The 16,983-nt window shown below is 43.4% G+C and overlaps 1 protein-coding gene across 1 annotated transcript; it reads right to left on the minus strand.

Annotated features, from left to right (window-relative positions):
* Window positions 1-435: 435 nt before the first annotated feature.
* On the minus strand, window positions 436-15,556 carry LOC133440815 (RWD domain-containing protein 1-like). Its single transcript, XM_061718138.1, has 7 exons — window positions 15,406-15,556; window positions 10,167-10,232; window positions 7,908-8,038; window positions 6,507-6,650; window positions 5,372-5,504; window positions 1,848-1,910; window positions 436-681 (listed from the first exon to the last, which is right to left on the minus strand). Exons 1-7 carry the CDS (start codon window positions 15,545-15,547, stop codon window positions 569-571), a joined length of 792 nt encoding a protein of 263 aa, XP_061574122.1. The 5' UTR covers window positions 15,548-15,556; the 3' UTR covers window positions 436-568.
* Window positions 15,557-16,983: the final 1,427 nt, after the last annotated feature.

Here is a 16,983-nt window from a genome sequence, read left to right on the forward strand (position 1 = left end):
AAGGAAAGGAAAAAGGAAGAAAAAAACTGAAAAAAAGGGAAAAAAAAAAGAAAAAAAGGTCAAACATTTTTGAAAAAGCTCCAGGAGCCACTAGGGCGGGGCTAAAGAGCTGCATGCGGCTCTAGAGCCGCGGGTTGCCGACCCCTGATCTAGAACTGTGTAAACACGGCCAGAGGACACGTCTGCCGTGGATCAGGATCAAACCACAATTGGAAGCGATCTCTCCACACAAAAAGAAAAGAACCAGGAAAAGCCTGAGTATCCTCCTGCAAACTGTACTCAGTTAGCAGTGGTGACGGTGTGCAGCTTCCTCCTCATGTCCTGCTGGGGTCAGAGGTCAGGATTAGGAGACAGCAGACCAGGAGGAGACCAGGACGGTTGGTGAGGATACATGTGATGTTTTGCTGACCCCTGATGGACAAACGGAGTGAAAGCGGTTTTCTGGAATCTTTAATTGGTGTGATGGGAGTGAACACTGGAAGCTGCAACAGAATTTAAACGAGTCCTTAAAACATGTTTGCAGTCAGAACGCCGCGTTCTGCTGGGAGTTTGAAAAGTCTGAAAGGGTTCAGTCTTCGTCGCTGCCCATGTCCAGCGGGTCAAAGTCGGGGTCGTCCTCGTCCAGGTCCAAGTCCTCGATGTCCTGGAACAGAGACTCATCCACCTCCACGTTGTTTCCAGCTGCACGACAAACACACCAACGCGAGCACACGTCATCACTCCACCCAATGGTTTAGGCATTTACAATAAAGATAAAAGTCAACATTCATGCTGCATCCTCCAGAGAAAAGGACTACAGGACTGTCTCAGAAAATTAGAAAATTGTGATAAAGTCCTTTATTTTCTGTAATTGAAAAATGTCATCCATTCTGGATTCATTACAAATCAACTGAAATATTGCAAGCCTTTTATTATTTTAATATTGCTGATCATGGCTTACAGCTTAAGAAAACTCAAATATCCTATCTCAAAAAATTAGAATATTCTGGGAATCTTAATCTTAAACTGTAAGCCATAATCAGCAATATTAAAATAATAAAAGGCTTCCAATATTTCAGTTGATTTGTAATGAATCCAGAATGTATGACATTTTTTTTTTTTTTTTTTTTTTTTTTTTTTTTTTTTTAAATTGCATTACAGAAAATAAAGAACTTTATCACAATATTCTAATTTTCTGAGACAGTCCTGTATGTTTCTAAGGCCCCGTTTCCACGTAGCAAAAACGTTGGTGTTTTCATGTGTTTTGGCCGTTCGTTTACACGAAAACGAAGCTCAAAGTCACCAAAAACCATCATTTCTGAAAACTCCGGCCAAAGTGGAGATTTGCAAAAACTCCGTCTTCACGTTTGCTTGTAAACGGAGAGAAAGGGACATTTAGGCTTCAGAACGTCACATTATGAGACAGAAACGTCACCAGCATCATGTTTGCGACCTGTGTTTACAATTTGTTTGTAACTGTCAATATTTTCTTGTATTTTACCTGTTTTATATTCTAAAGTCACACTTAAAAGTAACTCCACTTCTCTGTCACTCCAAACCAAAGACTCTGGTTCATCTTGGAAGTAACTGGAAGTTACTCGTGTCATTTGTTGATGTTTTTTTCCAGGATTCTGATTGGCTAGCATGACTTTATCTTCTCGTTACACTGCCCCCTGTAGGTTTGGCTGCTCATAGAACCTTAACAGATATTTATGCAGGTTCCTGGAAATGATGGGATTTTTCAAACGTAGAGGGGGAAATATCCGTTTTTGTAAATACCCGGCTATGTGGAAACGTGGCCTAAGAATGATTATTTCCTAAAGGGCCAGATAATGTCCAGCGTTTTCCCTCAGCCGTCCCGTGCTTACCGTCCTCCAGGAACTGGATGTCTGACGTGTCCAGGTTGTGGTCCGTCTCGAACAGCTGCTTCCCTGCAGATAAAAACATGCTCATCATTTCTGCTGAGAGAGCTCTGGTGTGTGTGTGTGTGTGTGTGTGTGTGTGTGTGTGTGTGTGTGTGTGTGTGTGTGTGTGTGTGTGTGTGTGTGTGTGATAGCGTATTATCTTCCCCTAGTTGTGTTATGTTCAGACAATGGCCACGGTTACATGATGTTTTTTAATTCAGAATAAATTATTCCGAATTGAATCATTCAGAATTAAAGTATTTTCCTTCAAGTTTACATGGAAATAGTAATTCTGAATTGAGGTTTACATGGAAAACACGTTTCGTCTTAAGGTCTGGGGGTTGGGAAGGTTCTGATTGGATAGGGGGGGGGACCGGAAGTTAAACTACCGGAAGAAAAACAACTTTGAAAAGCTCACAATTTTGATGTTTCCTGTTTCCATCTGTTCTTTTAATGATTTCTATTTATTAGATAGATGATCTCTGCTCTTGACCAGCGTTTACTGCTGCTGCATCTTGAAACTTTGTTTGGAAAACCAGCCCAGCAGGAATATAAGATCATGGAGACAGACGGGCGAGGGAACGAGCAGAAAGAAAGACCAGAATTAATTTAAAGAGGAATAAATTTATACATGATCACTGAATTATTCTATTCAGATTTTAAATCAGAATAAACCAGCCACTTACTTCAGAATTAATTTAAATTCAGAATGGCCATTTTCATTCAGAATTAGGTCTTTACATGGTCATTTTTACTCATTTTAAATCGGATTTAATTTTAATTCTGAATTAAAGAAGAATTAAACTTCCCATGTAAACTCATTGATTGTTATCAAATCAGTGTAAACAAATATGTTTACAGGTGGTGATTTACTTAATTAAATCTAAAATATTTATCAACAAAGTATTAAATGTTGGGGGCACGGTGGTGCAGCCGGCTCACAGCTACAAGGTCCTGGGTTCAATTCCCGCTGTGGGGGGAAAAGAAATAAAATATATCGTGATAAAAAATGTTCCTTTTAAAGAGGAAAAAAATAGAAGTATTAAATGTTGAAGTCCAAATATGATATTACAGTAATCCCTAGTTTTTAGCTGGGGTTTCGTTCCAAAAAGAACCCGTGATAAGTGAAATCCACGAAGTATCAACCTTTTCTTTTTTTTTTTACAATTATTTTACAAGGCTTCAAATTGCAGAGATCAGCCAACACGACCAGAGTTATTGGATTTGAATGGGAGAAAATGAAAAATGATTATGAAAAAACTACAATAAGTAGAGTAAGACAGATTGTGACTGGTGCGTATTTCCCTGCTTTTCTGATGCTGCTGCATCCTGACTCTGTAGTGTCTTTTTCTCCTAAAGCCGCGGTGCAGGAGTGTTTTTTCCAGAGAAGAAAATAGTTATGGGTCGTTGTTGTCGCTCTTTTTTTCTTCTGGTTAAAAAGATTCTTCTAAACCGACATGGATTATATCTGAGACTGTAATGAACGATTCATCAAAGGTCCCGTTCCTGAGCTGCTGCTGAAGCTCATTGGCCGTTCTCAGCTTGTTGCTAAGCAACCAACGTTATTGACACAGGAAGTGAAGAAGTGAGGAGACTGTTTAGCCAATCAGAATGCAGAACACGATGCACAATGTAAATCCGTGAAGCAGTGAGACGTGAAAGGTGAACCGCGTTATAACCAGGGATTACTGTATGCGATTACCAATAAAAATAGGGCTGGGCGATATATCGAGGATAGCCGATGTATCTCGGCTTCTACTCTGTGCGAAGTACAAAATGACACTATCGTGCATATTCGAGTATAAATTTTCACGCATTTTGCTTTTAGCCGGGCATTAAATTACAGGCTTTTCTCACTCTCTTGTCTCGTCTCTCCTTCTCTGAGACATAAAACAAGCGCACCCTCCCTGTTACACACGTCAGTCACGTGCTGTCGTGTGTGCATTATCATTGGCCCCGACCAGCTGCTGGTGTCAGCGCTGCGGTCCGGTGACGGTCCGCCGCTCACTTCCCCGCTTTAACTTTAACTTACTGTTGCCGTCCCTGACCCACCAGTCTGGCCCTCGGCAGGAGGGTCCCCCCTGATGAGCCTGGTCCTGCTCAAGGTTTCTTTCCTCCTAAAGGGGAGTTTTTCTTGCCACTGTTTGGCTTAAGGTTTTTCTCCCACTAGGGGAGTTTTTACCTGCCATTGTTTATGTAATAACTGCTCGGGGGTTCATGTTCTGGGTAGGGGTCTCTGTAAAGCGTCTAGAGACAACTCTGTTGTATTAGACGCTATATAAATAAAATTGAATTGAATTGAATTGAACTTAACGTTAACTTTCCCAAACTCGGCCTGTTTGCGCCGTGAGCTCATCTGCGCGGTTGCTACGCGCGGCGGACTCTTTTCAAAGCTAACCGGCTTAGTAAAGACGGGAGGGGATGTTTTCTCCTCGCACGACGCGAACGGCTCTCTCCGAGCCGAGGAGCCGCTTAGCGCTACACGCGCAGCCGAGCCTTTAGGCTGATTTATGGTCCCGCGTTACACCAACGCAGTGCCTACGGCGTAAGTGCGCATCGCAGCGTACCCTACGCCGTAGGTTCTGCGTCGATTTAACGCGGAACCATAATTCAGGCTTTTTCTTCCAGAGCTGAGAAACGTCACCTAGTGTTGCTTAAATGTGGCCAAATGAAATCAATCACTATCATTGAAACAAAGTCAAACAAGACTATATGACGTCATATTTATAACAATAAGTGAAAGTGATGCAAAGTAAAGGAGGAGAGGATGAAACATTGCAGTCCCTGCACCTACAATTTAATAGAAAAGGTGCTCTAAGGGGCCCCTGCTGCTCAGAGCAGCTTATCCTGGTAAAACCAGGTAAAACCTGGTAAAACCAGGTAAAACCAGCTCATCCTGGTAAAACCAGGTAAAACCAGGTAAAACCTGCTCATCCTGGTAAAACCAGGACCAGAACATGTTCTTAGCAGATGTTCTTCAGACGGGGAGTCAGAAAGATGCAACGTGCACTTTCTATTTTGAAATTACACTTTTTATGTTTGTGCCACTCACTGCTTAGTAACTGTTTAATAAATACAGTTTTGGTAAATTTGGCTTATTCCCCCTTTTTGCATGAAAGTTTAAAATGAGCATATATTAATGCAGTATGAACAAGAATGTTTTAATGTAGACATATAGAATTATCATACTGGTGTGATTGTAGGCATCGAAGTGTTAATTCAAGGCTAAGGCAAAATATCGAGATATATATCGTGTATCGTGACATGGCCTAAAAATATCGAGATATTAATAAAAGGCCATATCGCCCAGCCCTAAATAAAACTATCATTAACAGGTTAGAAGGAATGAACAGATGAAAGCTTCTCCCGCCGCTGCGTCTCCCCGGTGAACAACCCCCCCGGGTGAACAACCCCCCCGGGTGAACAACCCCCCCGGGTGAACAACCCCCCCGGGTGAACAACCCCCTGGTGTGTTTGCAGCCGTTTACCCGTCAGTTTGCCTTTTCCAGCCTCCACCTCCTCTTTCTGCTTTTTCCTCCGGGCTTCTGCCATCTCCGACACAAATGTGGCTTTCCATGCCAGGAAGTTCTCGATGGTGACCACCGTCCCCTGGAACGCCACCTGTAATACACACCACCTCCGTGTTACTGACCCCCACACACACACAAACCTGCTGTCCCCTAAACGCCCCACAGGACCCACAACACCAGGGGAATGGGACTGGAACAGGGGGCGGCAACCCACAATGTTGAAAGAGCCATATGTCTGGAGCCGCAAAAAATGAAAAGTCTTGTATCAGCCTTAGAATGAAGACAAATGGCGAAATGTCGAGAAAAAAGTTGAAATGTTGAGAAAAAAGTTGAAATGTCGAGATTAATGTTGAAGTACAATCTCGAAAAAAAGTCGAAATGTCTAGAAAAAAGCCAAAATGTCGAGAAAAGTCGAAATTTCGAGAAAAAAGACGAAACGTCGAGAAAAAAGTTGAAATGTCGAGATTAATGTTGAAGTACAATCTCGAAAAAAAGCCAAAATGTCGAGAAAAGTCGAAATTTCGCGAAAAAAGTCGAAATGACGAGAAAAGTCGAAATGTCGAGATTAATGTTGAAATGTCGAGATTAAAAAAGAAAAAAGGAAGAAAAAAAACAGAAAAAAGGAAAAAATTGCCTGCTTTTCTATACACACAGTTGTACCTTGGAGTGGACAATTATTATTATTGACTTTACTATTTATTTATTTTTTTTAATTTATGGGTTTGTTATTATATACGTATATTTTGGAGTGAATAATTATGTTGTTGTTTTCTCTTGTTTTATTTGCTTAATACTTAAGCTTAATGTGTACAAATGTTGTATGCAGCTGAAAAAGGGTAAAGGAAAGAAGAAAATATATGTGGTGTATTGTTGTTGAAAACCAAATAAAAATTAAGTTCCAAAAAAAAGTAAAAAAAGAAGAAAAAAAAGAAAAAAAAAGAAAAAAGGGACAAACATTTTTGAAAAAGCTCCAGGAGCCACTAGGGCGGCGCTAAAGAGCGGCGGGTTGCCGACCCCTGGACTAGAATGCAGGGCTGCACCGCTGCTGCATTCCAGTCAGTGAGAGTGAACGCAGCAGAGGGGCCGGCGTTACCTTCTCTGCCTCCTCAATCTCCTTCTCTTTGCGTCGCGCCTCCTCCTCCCGCCTGGTCTTCATCACATCTACGATCTCGTTGAGCTTCTCCTGCACGGCCGTCACCAGCGTGAAGATCATCACCATCCCCAGGTTCTCCTCCGCCTGCAGGAGTCAACACATCAGTTCGGTTTTACACAGAAACCCAGCAAGGCCCCTGCAGACTTCAGTCCAACCACAACCCCGGTCACACAAAGCAGTTAGAATCCCATCAGGGTCCAACTGAGTCCAGATAGAAAGATGACACGTTCTTCTGGGTTCTCTGGTTTCCTCCTGCTGCCCAGAAACATGACTGACAGTTTGATCTGCGGCTCTTAACTATGGGCAGGAGTTAGTGTGACCGACCCCCCCCCGGGACAAAGATCTGAGCAGAGGTCAGACTTGTGCACAAGTCTAAGGGTCTATCCCAACCCCCCCCCTACTTTCTACCACTAGCCCTCACCCACTACCACTAGGTCCTTGTAATGTTCCCTAGGGATTGGGACACCACTTGCTCCGTCACTGTGTGGTTTACGTTCGGGTACGTAAGCGACTGCGTAGTTACGTTTGCACATACGTCACACCATATCAGGAAGACAGAGCTAAAAGCTGTTTTAATTTCAGCTGTAGCGCTGTTAATATGCCACTTTATTAAGTTTTAATATTTTTTCAGGCGTAAAAGTAACGTTAAAATCCCCAACCTGGGCTCAGTTTATCCAAATAACGCCTGTTAAGAAATTTGATCTGATGTTTTCGGAGATGAGAAGAGTCGCCGGCTCGGAAACTGATTTATGGTTCCGCGTTAAATCAACGCAGAGCCTACGGCGCCGCGTAACCTACGCCGTAGGCTCTGCGATGGTGTAACGCGGAACCATAAATCAGCCTTTATTCTGGCGAGATCTGAAGATACAACGCAACAACGAGCAAGCGAGTGATTATGTACATTCACTGAGTGACTATTATGAAAGTAAAATATATATTTCTCGCTAGAAATGTAATCAAAACACATTTTTATGCAGAAACTAACTCAAAATACTGATTTTATTCACCAAAAAATAAGAAATGTCCGCCATGTTTTTTTGTTTGATTCAGTCTGCAAATGATGACGTAAAGCATTCTGGGAAATTTTCTCTAGCCCTCGGTCGGCGAATCAGCATCTGAAATCCCTCACTGTGAAGGGTTAGATTGATACACACTAGCCCTCGTTATGTCCACTAGCCCTACATGCAAAGAGGAATTGTGACACCACTACCCTCACGGGAACGCGCAGAATTTAGGGATAGGGCTGAAAAGTAGGGCTAGGGGGGGATTGGGACTGGCCCTAAAACCTGAAGAAAACAGATGAAAGCACATTGTGTTACAACAGGCGACGTTTCCACAGACCTGCTGCTGCAGCAGGACCAGGACCTCCTCCATGTCCTGCTCCTCCAGGTTCTCCTGGGACTGGATCTCCCACAGGGGGGACTCGTCGGGGTACTTCTCCACATACGTGAACTTTAACAGGGCTTCCACGACTGGAAAACAGGAAGGTACATGTGATTGGAGGTTGACAGGAAAGAGGAGTGAACAACAACAGATCAGATCAGGAACAGCTGCAGTGATGGTGTGTTTCTCTCCGCCTCGTGGCCGGGTCTTTGGCCACGGGACCCGGCCAGGCTCAGCCCACAGTGGGACCTGCGGGACAACTTCTCCCAGACTCCGAGCGAGGGTGGGGGCATTGACGACGTTTACATGCAGTCAAAATTTGGGTTATTGCTAATATTCCGGTTACTGAAACATTCAGAATATTCCGTTTACATGGTAATTAATCATTGGGGATATCTGGATTAAACCAGCGACGCACGGAGAACGTGATGACGCAATTCCCGTCATTTCTGCTTCTTCTTCCTGTATCCAAATTCAAAACAAATGCTGCTTCACGCAACTTTTCTCTCACCTTCTTGTAAATCTTCTATCCCGGTACTTTCTACCGTCTACAAATGCAGAAATGTTCATATCCTTCATTACATTTATGAAGTGATTAGTCTCCTCCTGGTCTTGGTTTCCCGTGTTTATAAGAACTTCCTGGACTCAAAAGACCAGGATTCCTTGTGAACAGAGCATGTGCAGAAAACAAATTCATGTTCCGTTTGATGGGGATATTCCGTTTGGTGTTTACATGACCCAATATTCAGGTTTTAAAAGGAGGAACCCAGGGGTCGTATTGGGATTTTTAAAAACCCGAATATGAGCAAATTCGGGTTATTCAAAGGGTTTATTGGTCGACATTTACACACGGACATGGCCGTGAAAATTCGGGTTATTGCCAATATTGGGGTTTTAAAAGGGTTATTGATGCATGGAATAATGGACAGAAATTCAGTGGGAGTGGGCAGGAACAGTCAGGGCTCTACCATGATCTATGCCTCCAATATCCATGCAGCGGCTCAAACTTGTGGACACACCTGTCATGGCGGCAATACTTGGAGGATCTCCTCAACCCGACTGACATGCCTTCCACTGAGGAAGCAGAGAGTGGGGACTCGGGGACGTGCTCATCCATCACCCAAGCCGAGGTCACTGAGGCGGTTCGTAAGCTCCTCAGTGGCACCGGGGGTGGATGAGATTCACCCTGAGTACCTCAAGTCTCTGGATGTCGTAGGGCTGTCTTGGTTGACACGCCTCTGCGACATTGCATGGAGGAAGGGGACAGTACCGCTGGAGTGGCAGAGTGGTGGTCCCTCTGTTTACAAAGGGGGACACTGGACCAGCTCTATACCCCCCAAAGAGTGCTTGAGAGTTTTGGGGAGTTTGCTCAACCATGCCACATGTGCTTTGTGGATCTGGAGAAGGCATTCAACTGCGTCCCTCCTGGTAATCTGTGGGGGGTGCTTTTCCAGTATGGGATCCGGGGCCCTCTGCTAAGTGCTGTTCGGTCCCAGTACGACCAGAGCAGGAGCTGGGTTTGCATTATCGGCAGTAAGTCAGACCTGTTGTAGTAGCGGACCGCCGAAAGGCAAATCTCTCAATTTATTGTTCCCTCTACACTCCCACCCTCACCTATGGCAGTCCCTCTTGTTGTCTTCCATCCTCACATCAATCAACAGACAGGTCAGAAGCTTAAAGCCAGGTTCTTAGTTCTGCGTAGCAGCTACGCACAGAGCCTACGTCATTGCTCGTGATTCTACTTCTGCATCACTCTGTAATCCCACCAGCAGCTGCTAGGGGGCAGTGGAGGCTCTTTTCTGTAGCTTGCAGTGCCATTTCCTCGTTCACTTCCTGTTTGTAGCTCAGACATAACATCGGAACATATAAAGGATGTTGTACGCGACTTGGCACTGATAAATGTTCATCAGTCTTTTATATATAGTTTGCAGCATACCATCGTTCTACCCAACTTGAAAACAACAAAGAAGAAAGAATAACGAGAAATTGAAAGAACAAATACCACACTATCACATTTCTTGACGTGACGCAGTTACATTTGGAGAGCGGTGCACGCCGGGCTACGCCGCAGCTACATGTATACGTCAGGCAGCAGAGCACCTGCTGCTGGATCAGATGGGAGGAACAAACTGTGTCTAATGTGCGTTTACCATGGAGCTGGGAGATAGAGAAGGTGTGTGTGTGTGTGTGTGTGTGTGTGTGTGTGTGTGTACTCACTCTCCCCGTCCTCCCCTGCATCTGATGTCACAGTGATGGTGAAGCTTGTGGGCTCCTCTGACAGAACTGCAGGAACACAGAGGAGAACGTCATGAATGACAACATTCAGGTGCACAGACCTGGGGCCTCATTTATAAAAGAGTGTGTAGGATTCATACTAAAAGTGCACGTAAACCCAAAAGCTGGAAATGGCAGGCGCAAACATTTTTATAAAACTGTGTGCACGCACACTTGCACACAATGTTCGCTTTATAAATCACAGTCCAGCTGGAAGGTTGTGCAGGTGAATTCGCCTCAAATCCCGCCCTCTACATACCATAAATGGGCAATGCAAAGTAGTACTTCCATATAAATGAGCCTGCTGATCGATCATGCGCAGCAGCTTCCTGCAGCCTGTTTCTGTTGCGTCAGGATGAATGAGACGTGTCGAGCCACCGTGCCACTAAATTTCACGGAGACTGAGATGGAGATGTTGTGGATGAGGTGGAGGCAGGAAAACCACATTATTTGGTGGTCACAGCAAAAGTATAAATTGAAGTGGTGTGATTTGAAGGTGGAGGCCAAGCGGTTTTTTTATATATAATGAGTTTTACGTGCGCGAGTGAAACCTTTAAGGCTGATTTATGGTTCCGCGTTACACCAACGCAGAGCCTACGGCGTAGGTCGTTTTAACGCGGAACCATGATTTAGGCTCACGCACGCGCGTAAAGGTTTCACTTGCGTGTAAAACTTATTATATATTAAAAAAAATCTGAGTCCCTTTAGGGGCTCCGTAGAGTCGCCCGGCACTCATTTGTTCTGTCCTCAGTCACTCTACGGTTGGGAACGGCCGGTGGGTGACGAGGAGGTTCCCGGCCCGGCGTGTCCTGCACCGCGGCTGCAGCAGCACCAGAGTCCTGACTGACACTGAGCGTCAAACACAGAGGGACACGATCAGTGCTATTATATTATAAGTCTGATATGTGATGACATTAAGAGTATGACATGAATCTGGCTTCATTTCACCACCTCACCGTCTGCGTCGCCAGTTCCCCATATCTTAAGACTGTTCCTACGGGAGGGTCAGGGTTGGCGTAGGGCAGGGGTGCTCAATACGTCGATCGCGATCTACCAGTCGATCGCAAAGGTATTATTGGTAGATCGCGTGACATTAAAAAAATTGACGTCAACCTATCATCCATCCCGTCTTTTGATTGATATACAGGGCAGCCAATCAGATGACATCTGAATTTTGTCTGAGGTCATAGGTCGCTGCGCATGAGCAAACAACTGCGCTAAGTGCTAACCAACTAGCAAGCCGAGTTACGGCCAGTTTTCAGCCTTTGGTTTTTTCTAGGGTTGAAACGATTCCTCGAGTAATTCGATTACAAAAAATGATAGAGGAATTTTCTCTGCCTCGAGGAATCGTTTAACTTCTTTTTTTTTTCCGTTTAATTCCACCAGCTCAAAGCCTCGTATTACGCCCGGACTACGTTTAATGCGACACAACGCGCTGACGCTGCGCCGTACATCCATGCGCTGCGCACGTTAAAGGGGGAAGAAAGAGGCGCGGATATGTTTGTTTTGTAACATCATGCTCAGGCAGTCTGCAATGGCCCAGACGGGAGACACATGTAGTTCAGTGCTTAACTTTTATTTTTAATCCACGCTATATTCTTCTGGTCCGTTCCTGCCGTGCAGGCTCTCCACGACTACGCCGTAGCCTACGGCGTAGGGTACGCAGCGACGCACACCATTATGCGTTGTTGTAACGCGGAACCATAAATCAGCCTTTACCCGGTATATAAACCTCTGTTCCAGCTACAGTTTTAACTAAAAGAAAAGGCAGAAAATGTCAGAAAAATAAAAACGTAATAAAGCTAACTGGGTAGTTTTCAATTTTAGGTCCGTAGTCATTCATGGATAAAACAAGCAGCACTGGTGTCTAATGTGCTCCAACACAGCAGGGCTCATCATTTTATTTTGAACACTGCCAAAACTCTAACTTAAAACTTAACTAGAACTTTAAATTTGCTTGACACAAATGAAAGTTCAATTGAAACACGTGGGAAAAACACCTAACCTTTTAAGTGATGTGTGTTATCAGGTGAAATGGCATTTTTAGGTTAGAAATAAGAACATTTCTTGGTAAGATCCTTAGTTTTTTGAGTGAACATAGTTAATTGTGTTGTGTTGTGCAATATTGGCTCATGCGATATAAATAATCCTCAATATATTTATAAATAAATATATGTTTTGCATTTTTTGTAGTAGGTGGTAGATCATTTTGACTTGATCATTTTATAAGTAGCTCTCATGCTGAAAAAGTGTGAGCACCCCTGGCGTAGGGATACGCACATTTTTCAGTTAGTTTTTTCTTTTTAAATCCCAACCTTTGCGTAGAAGGTGGCTTGCGCATCTTTCAAGACCTGTTTTGTGCGCAAGCAAGCTTTATAAATGAGGCCCCTGGCACTAGGGCTGTTCGATTAATCGATTTTAAATCGTAATCGCGATTATGTAATTAGAACGATGTTAAAACGTGAAAATCGTAAAATCGATTTTTCACTTTTTTTTTTTTTTCTTAAAACCTTGTCTGCACACATATTAATGATTGATACCATATTAATGATTGATGGAAATACCTCTCAATACCTGCGACAAGTGCCCCATCGGAGAGGCTCTTTAGTGTGGGAGGGGGCGTTGTAACATGCCACCGGGCATCCCTCAAGCCAGATGCCGTAGACCGGCTCGTGTTCCTTGCAAAAAACTTGCAAATGTGAATAGCAAATGTAATGACTGACATTACACACCTCTACCTCCTTCATGGGTTGCATTATTATTTAGCATGCAAAGACCCAGTTTAGTTTAATTAGAAAATGTCTTGTTTTATTTAATTGGAAATATAACTTACTGTATGTTTGCAAGTGCTGATTTGCTGATTTTTTTTTTCCAGAGATAAAACTTTATATATTTTTTTTTTTTTTACTTTTTTTCAACTTATTTTACAGAGTTTTGCACTTTATTCATTCTTTTTTGGTTTAATAAGAGCAAAGTTTGCACTTAAAGCCCAATGGGGCAAATGTTCAAAAAAAAAACAGCATATTTGAAATCATTTCTTTGCCGTTTGTCAATTCACAAAATAATCGTAATCGAAAATCGGATTTTGAGAGAGAAAAAAATCGAGATTTTATTTTTGGGCAAAATCGAACAGCCCTACCTGGCACGTTTGGAGCTTTTCCACCAGCACCTACTCGGCTCAACTCAACTCGGCCAAATTTCTTTTCCATAACAATCAAACACCCAGATCAGAAGTAGGAGGTTGGAGAGAAGCTGCTGTGACGTATTTGATTGTGTGTCTAAACGAAGAAGACAACAACACTAAAGATGTAGAACCTGGAGGAGATGATAGATGTGCTGCTGGGTCTGTGGCTTGTGTTTGATACCAAGTTAAAAAATGAGAGTGAGAGAAGATTCAAGCGGCGACGCTTTAGAATTTTCTTTTGTTTGTCTCTGAGCTGTGAGCAGCTATGACATTCCTTATCGCCGTCTAGATCCCCTTTTAATTCTCTCCTCAGCCACCAGGTTTATGAACATCTGCACCTCAGATGTTCACAAAGAGGCTGACGATCATGTACTTTAACAGCGACGTCTGTAATAGGTGGAATCGTAATTTTGTTTGTTTCTTAGAAGTTGGTTAACGCAGACTCAAACAGCAAGTCCTGGGGAAGCTGCTCTTCCCCGTACCTGGGAGTAACAGTCCTGGGGAAGCTGCTCTGCAAAAAACAAGTCCTGTTGGGTTGATGGAGACGTCACACGGACATGAAGGACCAGGACCGGGACCGTCAATGGCCCTAAGAACTAACGAGGACTCAGCGTGAAGAGACCTGGACGGAACTGATGCGGTTGTGGTTGTGGGTTCCTGTCAGCAAGCGTTCTGAACAGTCTGGTGAAACACCACAATAACCGAGCCGGGCCGTATGAAGGTTTCCCCCAACAGATTTCCTGTTCATCCCATCAGTTACCAAACGATAAAATGATCAGAACCAGAGAGTAGAACCAGAAGATAAGCAGACCTACAGTACCAGAAGGGGTAGTGCCCCCGTGAAAATGTATACAATTATACAATCGAGCCCGTCGCCCCAGATTGACATAGGAAAACAAAATTCGCTACACATGTACAACATGTCAAGACACACCAAAAAGTCTCTTGGATCAATATCCTAACACCAACAGGAAGCCGGCCCTCTGATGACCGAATGTTCGCCATTGTCGCGCATCATATTTGAACAAACTAGTCCTAGGGTCACACCTTCTTCTGATTGGTCGATATGTGATAGTTCCTATTTTCTGCCATAACTTTTGAATGGTTTGACATAAAGACTCGTGGGTGGTGTCATCAGACTTTGTTTGAGTCCTTGACCTTTATTGGTGAAAATTGCACGCGCGAGGGCCCGTTCATCGCTGCTTGCAGCTTTAATTTTCCCTTTAATTTTATTTATTTTCTTTTCCTTCCGTTTTCTCTCAAATGCACCTGTTCCTTGAAGCATTTTGATAAAGTTTGATGCCTTGTTTGTATATAAAGATATTTATATCATTTATTTATAATACTCAGGTATAATATTTATAATGCTCAGGTATAATATTGTAATGAAGTGCTGTAATATTTTTATAATGTACTAATAAGTATATTTTTTTGTTAAAGTAAAGCTTGCTGTGATATATATATATTTTTTAATTTTGTATTCCGAGTAAAATTGAAATAGAAACAAGGGGTAGGACCTCATAAGTTTTTACTTCCTCCTACTCCTTTTCGGGCATGAAGTTTTATTTCTTTTTGATTTTGTTTAATGAATGTTTATTTGTATTCTTTTTCTGATGTTTTGTGTAATTGTTTTTTTGTTTTTATAATAATTTTATGCTCGAAATAAAGATTTCAATTAAATTCGAAATTCCAAATTTTTCAATTAAAAAAACTCTCCACTTTATTGAGTTCAGCTGCTCTTTTTTCTACGGTAGCCCCGCAGGGACAAATCACCTCCATCACCAACACACATGACCCAGTCTGTTACAATACCGAGCAGAACCGGGAGAGAAGCAGACCCAGCAGCCTCCACATCCCAAACCGCGTGTTTTCTGGAGGTTGTGTCTGTAGATCCTGCGGTTCTGCTGGATCTCTGCTGGGTGTGGAGCTGGACTCACGTGTGCAGCGGGTTTAAAGCGTGTTTACAGCGGGTTAACCCCCGGCCCCGGGGGCTCTAACCTGTGAAGGAGTCCGGGTAGATGGACTCGATGGCCTCCAGCTCGTTCCTCTGCTCCTCCTGGTAGTCCGTCATCTCGGGGGTTCTGGTCCTGACACGACTCTGGAACCAGCGGCCATCGTCGTCCGGAACGACACTGCGCATGCGCGGCCTCTCAGAGCAGAAGCCGCGCATGCGCAGTGGCGTTCCGGACGCTGTACCGCCGCCAGCAGGACTGGAGGGTCATTACAGGAGATACGGGGTTCCTGTTTAACCGGTGTTCTGCCAAGTTCTGCTGCTTTGACAAAAAATGCTACCTAATGGTTTTCTACCTTTGTAGAGCTACAATTTTACTGTGTTTTACTCCCTAAACCACTTCCTTGTCTCTTGCCAGGCCGTCATTGTAAATAAGAATGTTCTTAATGACCTGCCTGGCTAAATAAAGGCGAATGACTGAATGAATATCAAATAAAGCGATAGAATTTGGGTTTTTTTTCTCTTTATCGTATAATGTTCACAAAGTGTAATGCAATTCATGTCATGTGTAGTGTATTTTGAAGAATCAAATACTCAACATCCCATATTATCCATTTGTGCAAGAAATTGCAAACTTTGAAAATCGACTGTGCTCGTGCGCAGGATCAAATACTCAACATCCCATATTATTAATTTTACATCGTGCAAGAAATGATGGGCAATCAAACTTTGAAAATCGACTGTGCGCGTGCGCAGAACCACAAAGTAGCAGTTCTCGGCAGGGAGCAAGAATTGGTAGAACACCGGTCCTATGATCAGAGTCAGGACCGGTATTCTGCCAATTCTTGCTACCTGCCGAGAACTGCTACTTTGTGGTTCTGCGCACGCGCACAGTCGATTTTCAAAGTTTGCATCATTTCTTGCACAAATGGATAATATGGGATGTTTAGTATTTGATCCTTCGAAATACACTACCCATGACATGAATTGCATTACACTTTGAGAACATTATACGATAAAGAGAAAAAAAAACAACAATTCTATCAATTTATTTGATATTCATTCAGTCATTGGCCTTTATTTAACCAGGCAGGTCATTAAGAACATTCTTATTTACAATGACGGCCTGGCAAGAGACAAGGACCATTTGGGGGGAAAGGAAGTGGTTTAGGGAGTAAAACACAGTAAAATTGTAGCTCTACAAAGGTGGAAAACCATTAGGGAGCATTTTTTGGCAAAGCAGCAGAAATTGGCAGAACACCGGCTCTGATCAGAGTTTGCTATCAGAGATTAACTGGAGTCAAATAAATCACCAGCATGGCATCAAGGTCTGCTAATGAAACGTCTGTCAGGGTGAGTTGAAGCAGGGAAACAGGACGGGGGCTGCAGGACCAGGGTGGGGAAACCCTGATCTAAAACCTGCAGGACGGGGGCGCTGCAGGACCAGGGTCGCTGTCTTACCACCATGTGCACCCCCACCCTCATAGGTAGCTACATGACTGACAGGGTTCACAGCTACACAGCTCATGTACTGCTGTACTTTACTGCCCTTTCTTTTTAACAACTTGTGCTTTTTATTATTTTACCTCTTTTCTTATCATTTTATTTCATTTTATTTGTTAAGC

The sequence above is a fragment of the Cololabis saira genome, chromosome 3 (genome assembly GCF_033807715.1).
Source record: "Cololabis saira isolate AMF1-May2022 chromosome 3, fColSai1.1, whole genome shotgun sequence".
NCBI lineage: Eukaryota > Metazoa > Chordata > Actinopteri > Beloniformes > Belonidae > Cololabis > Cololabis saira.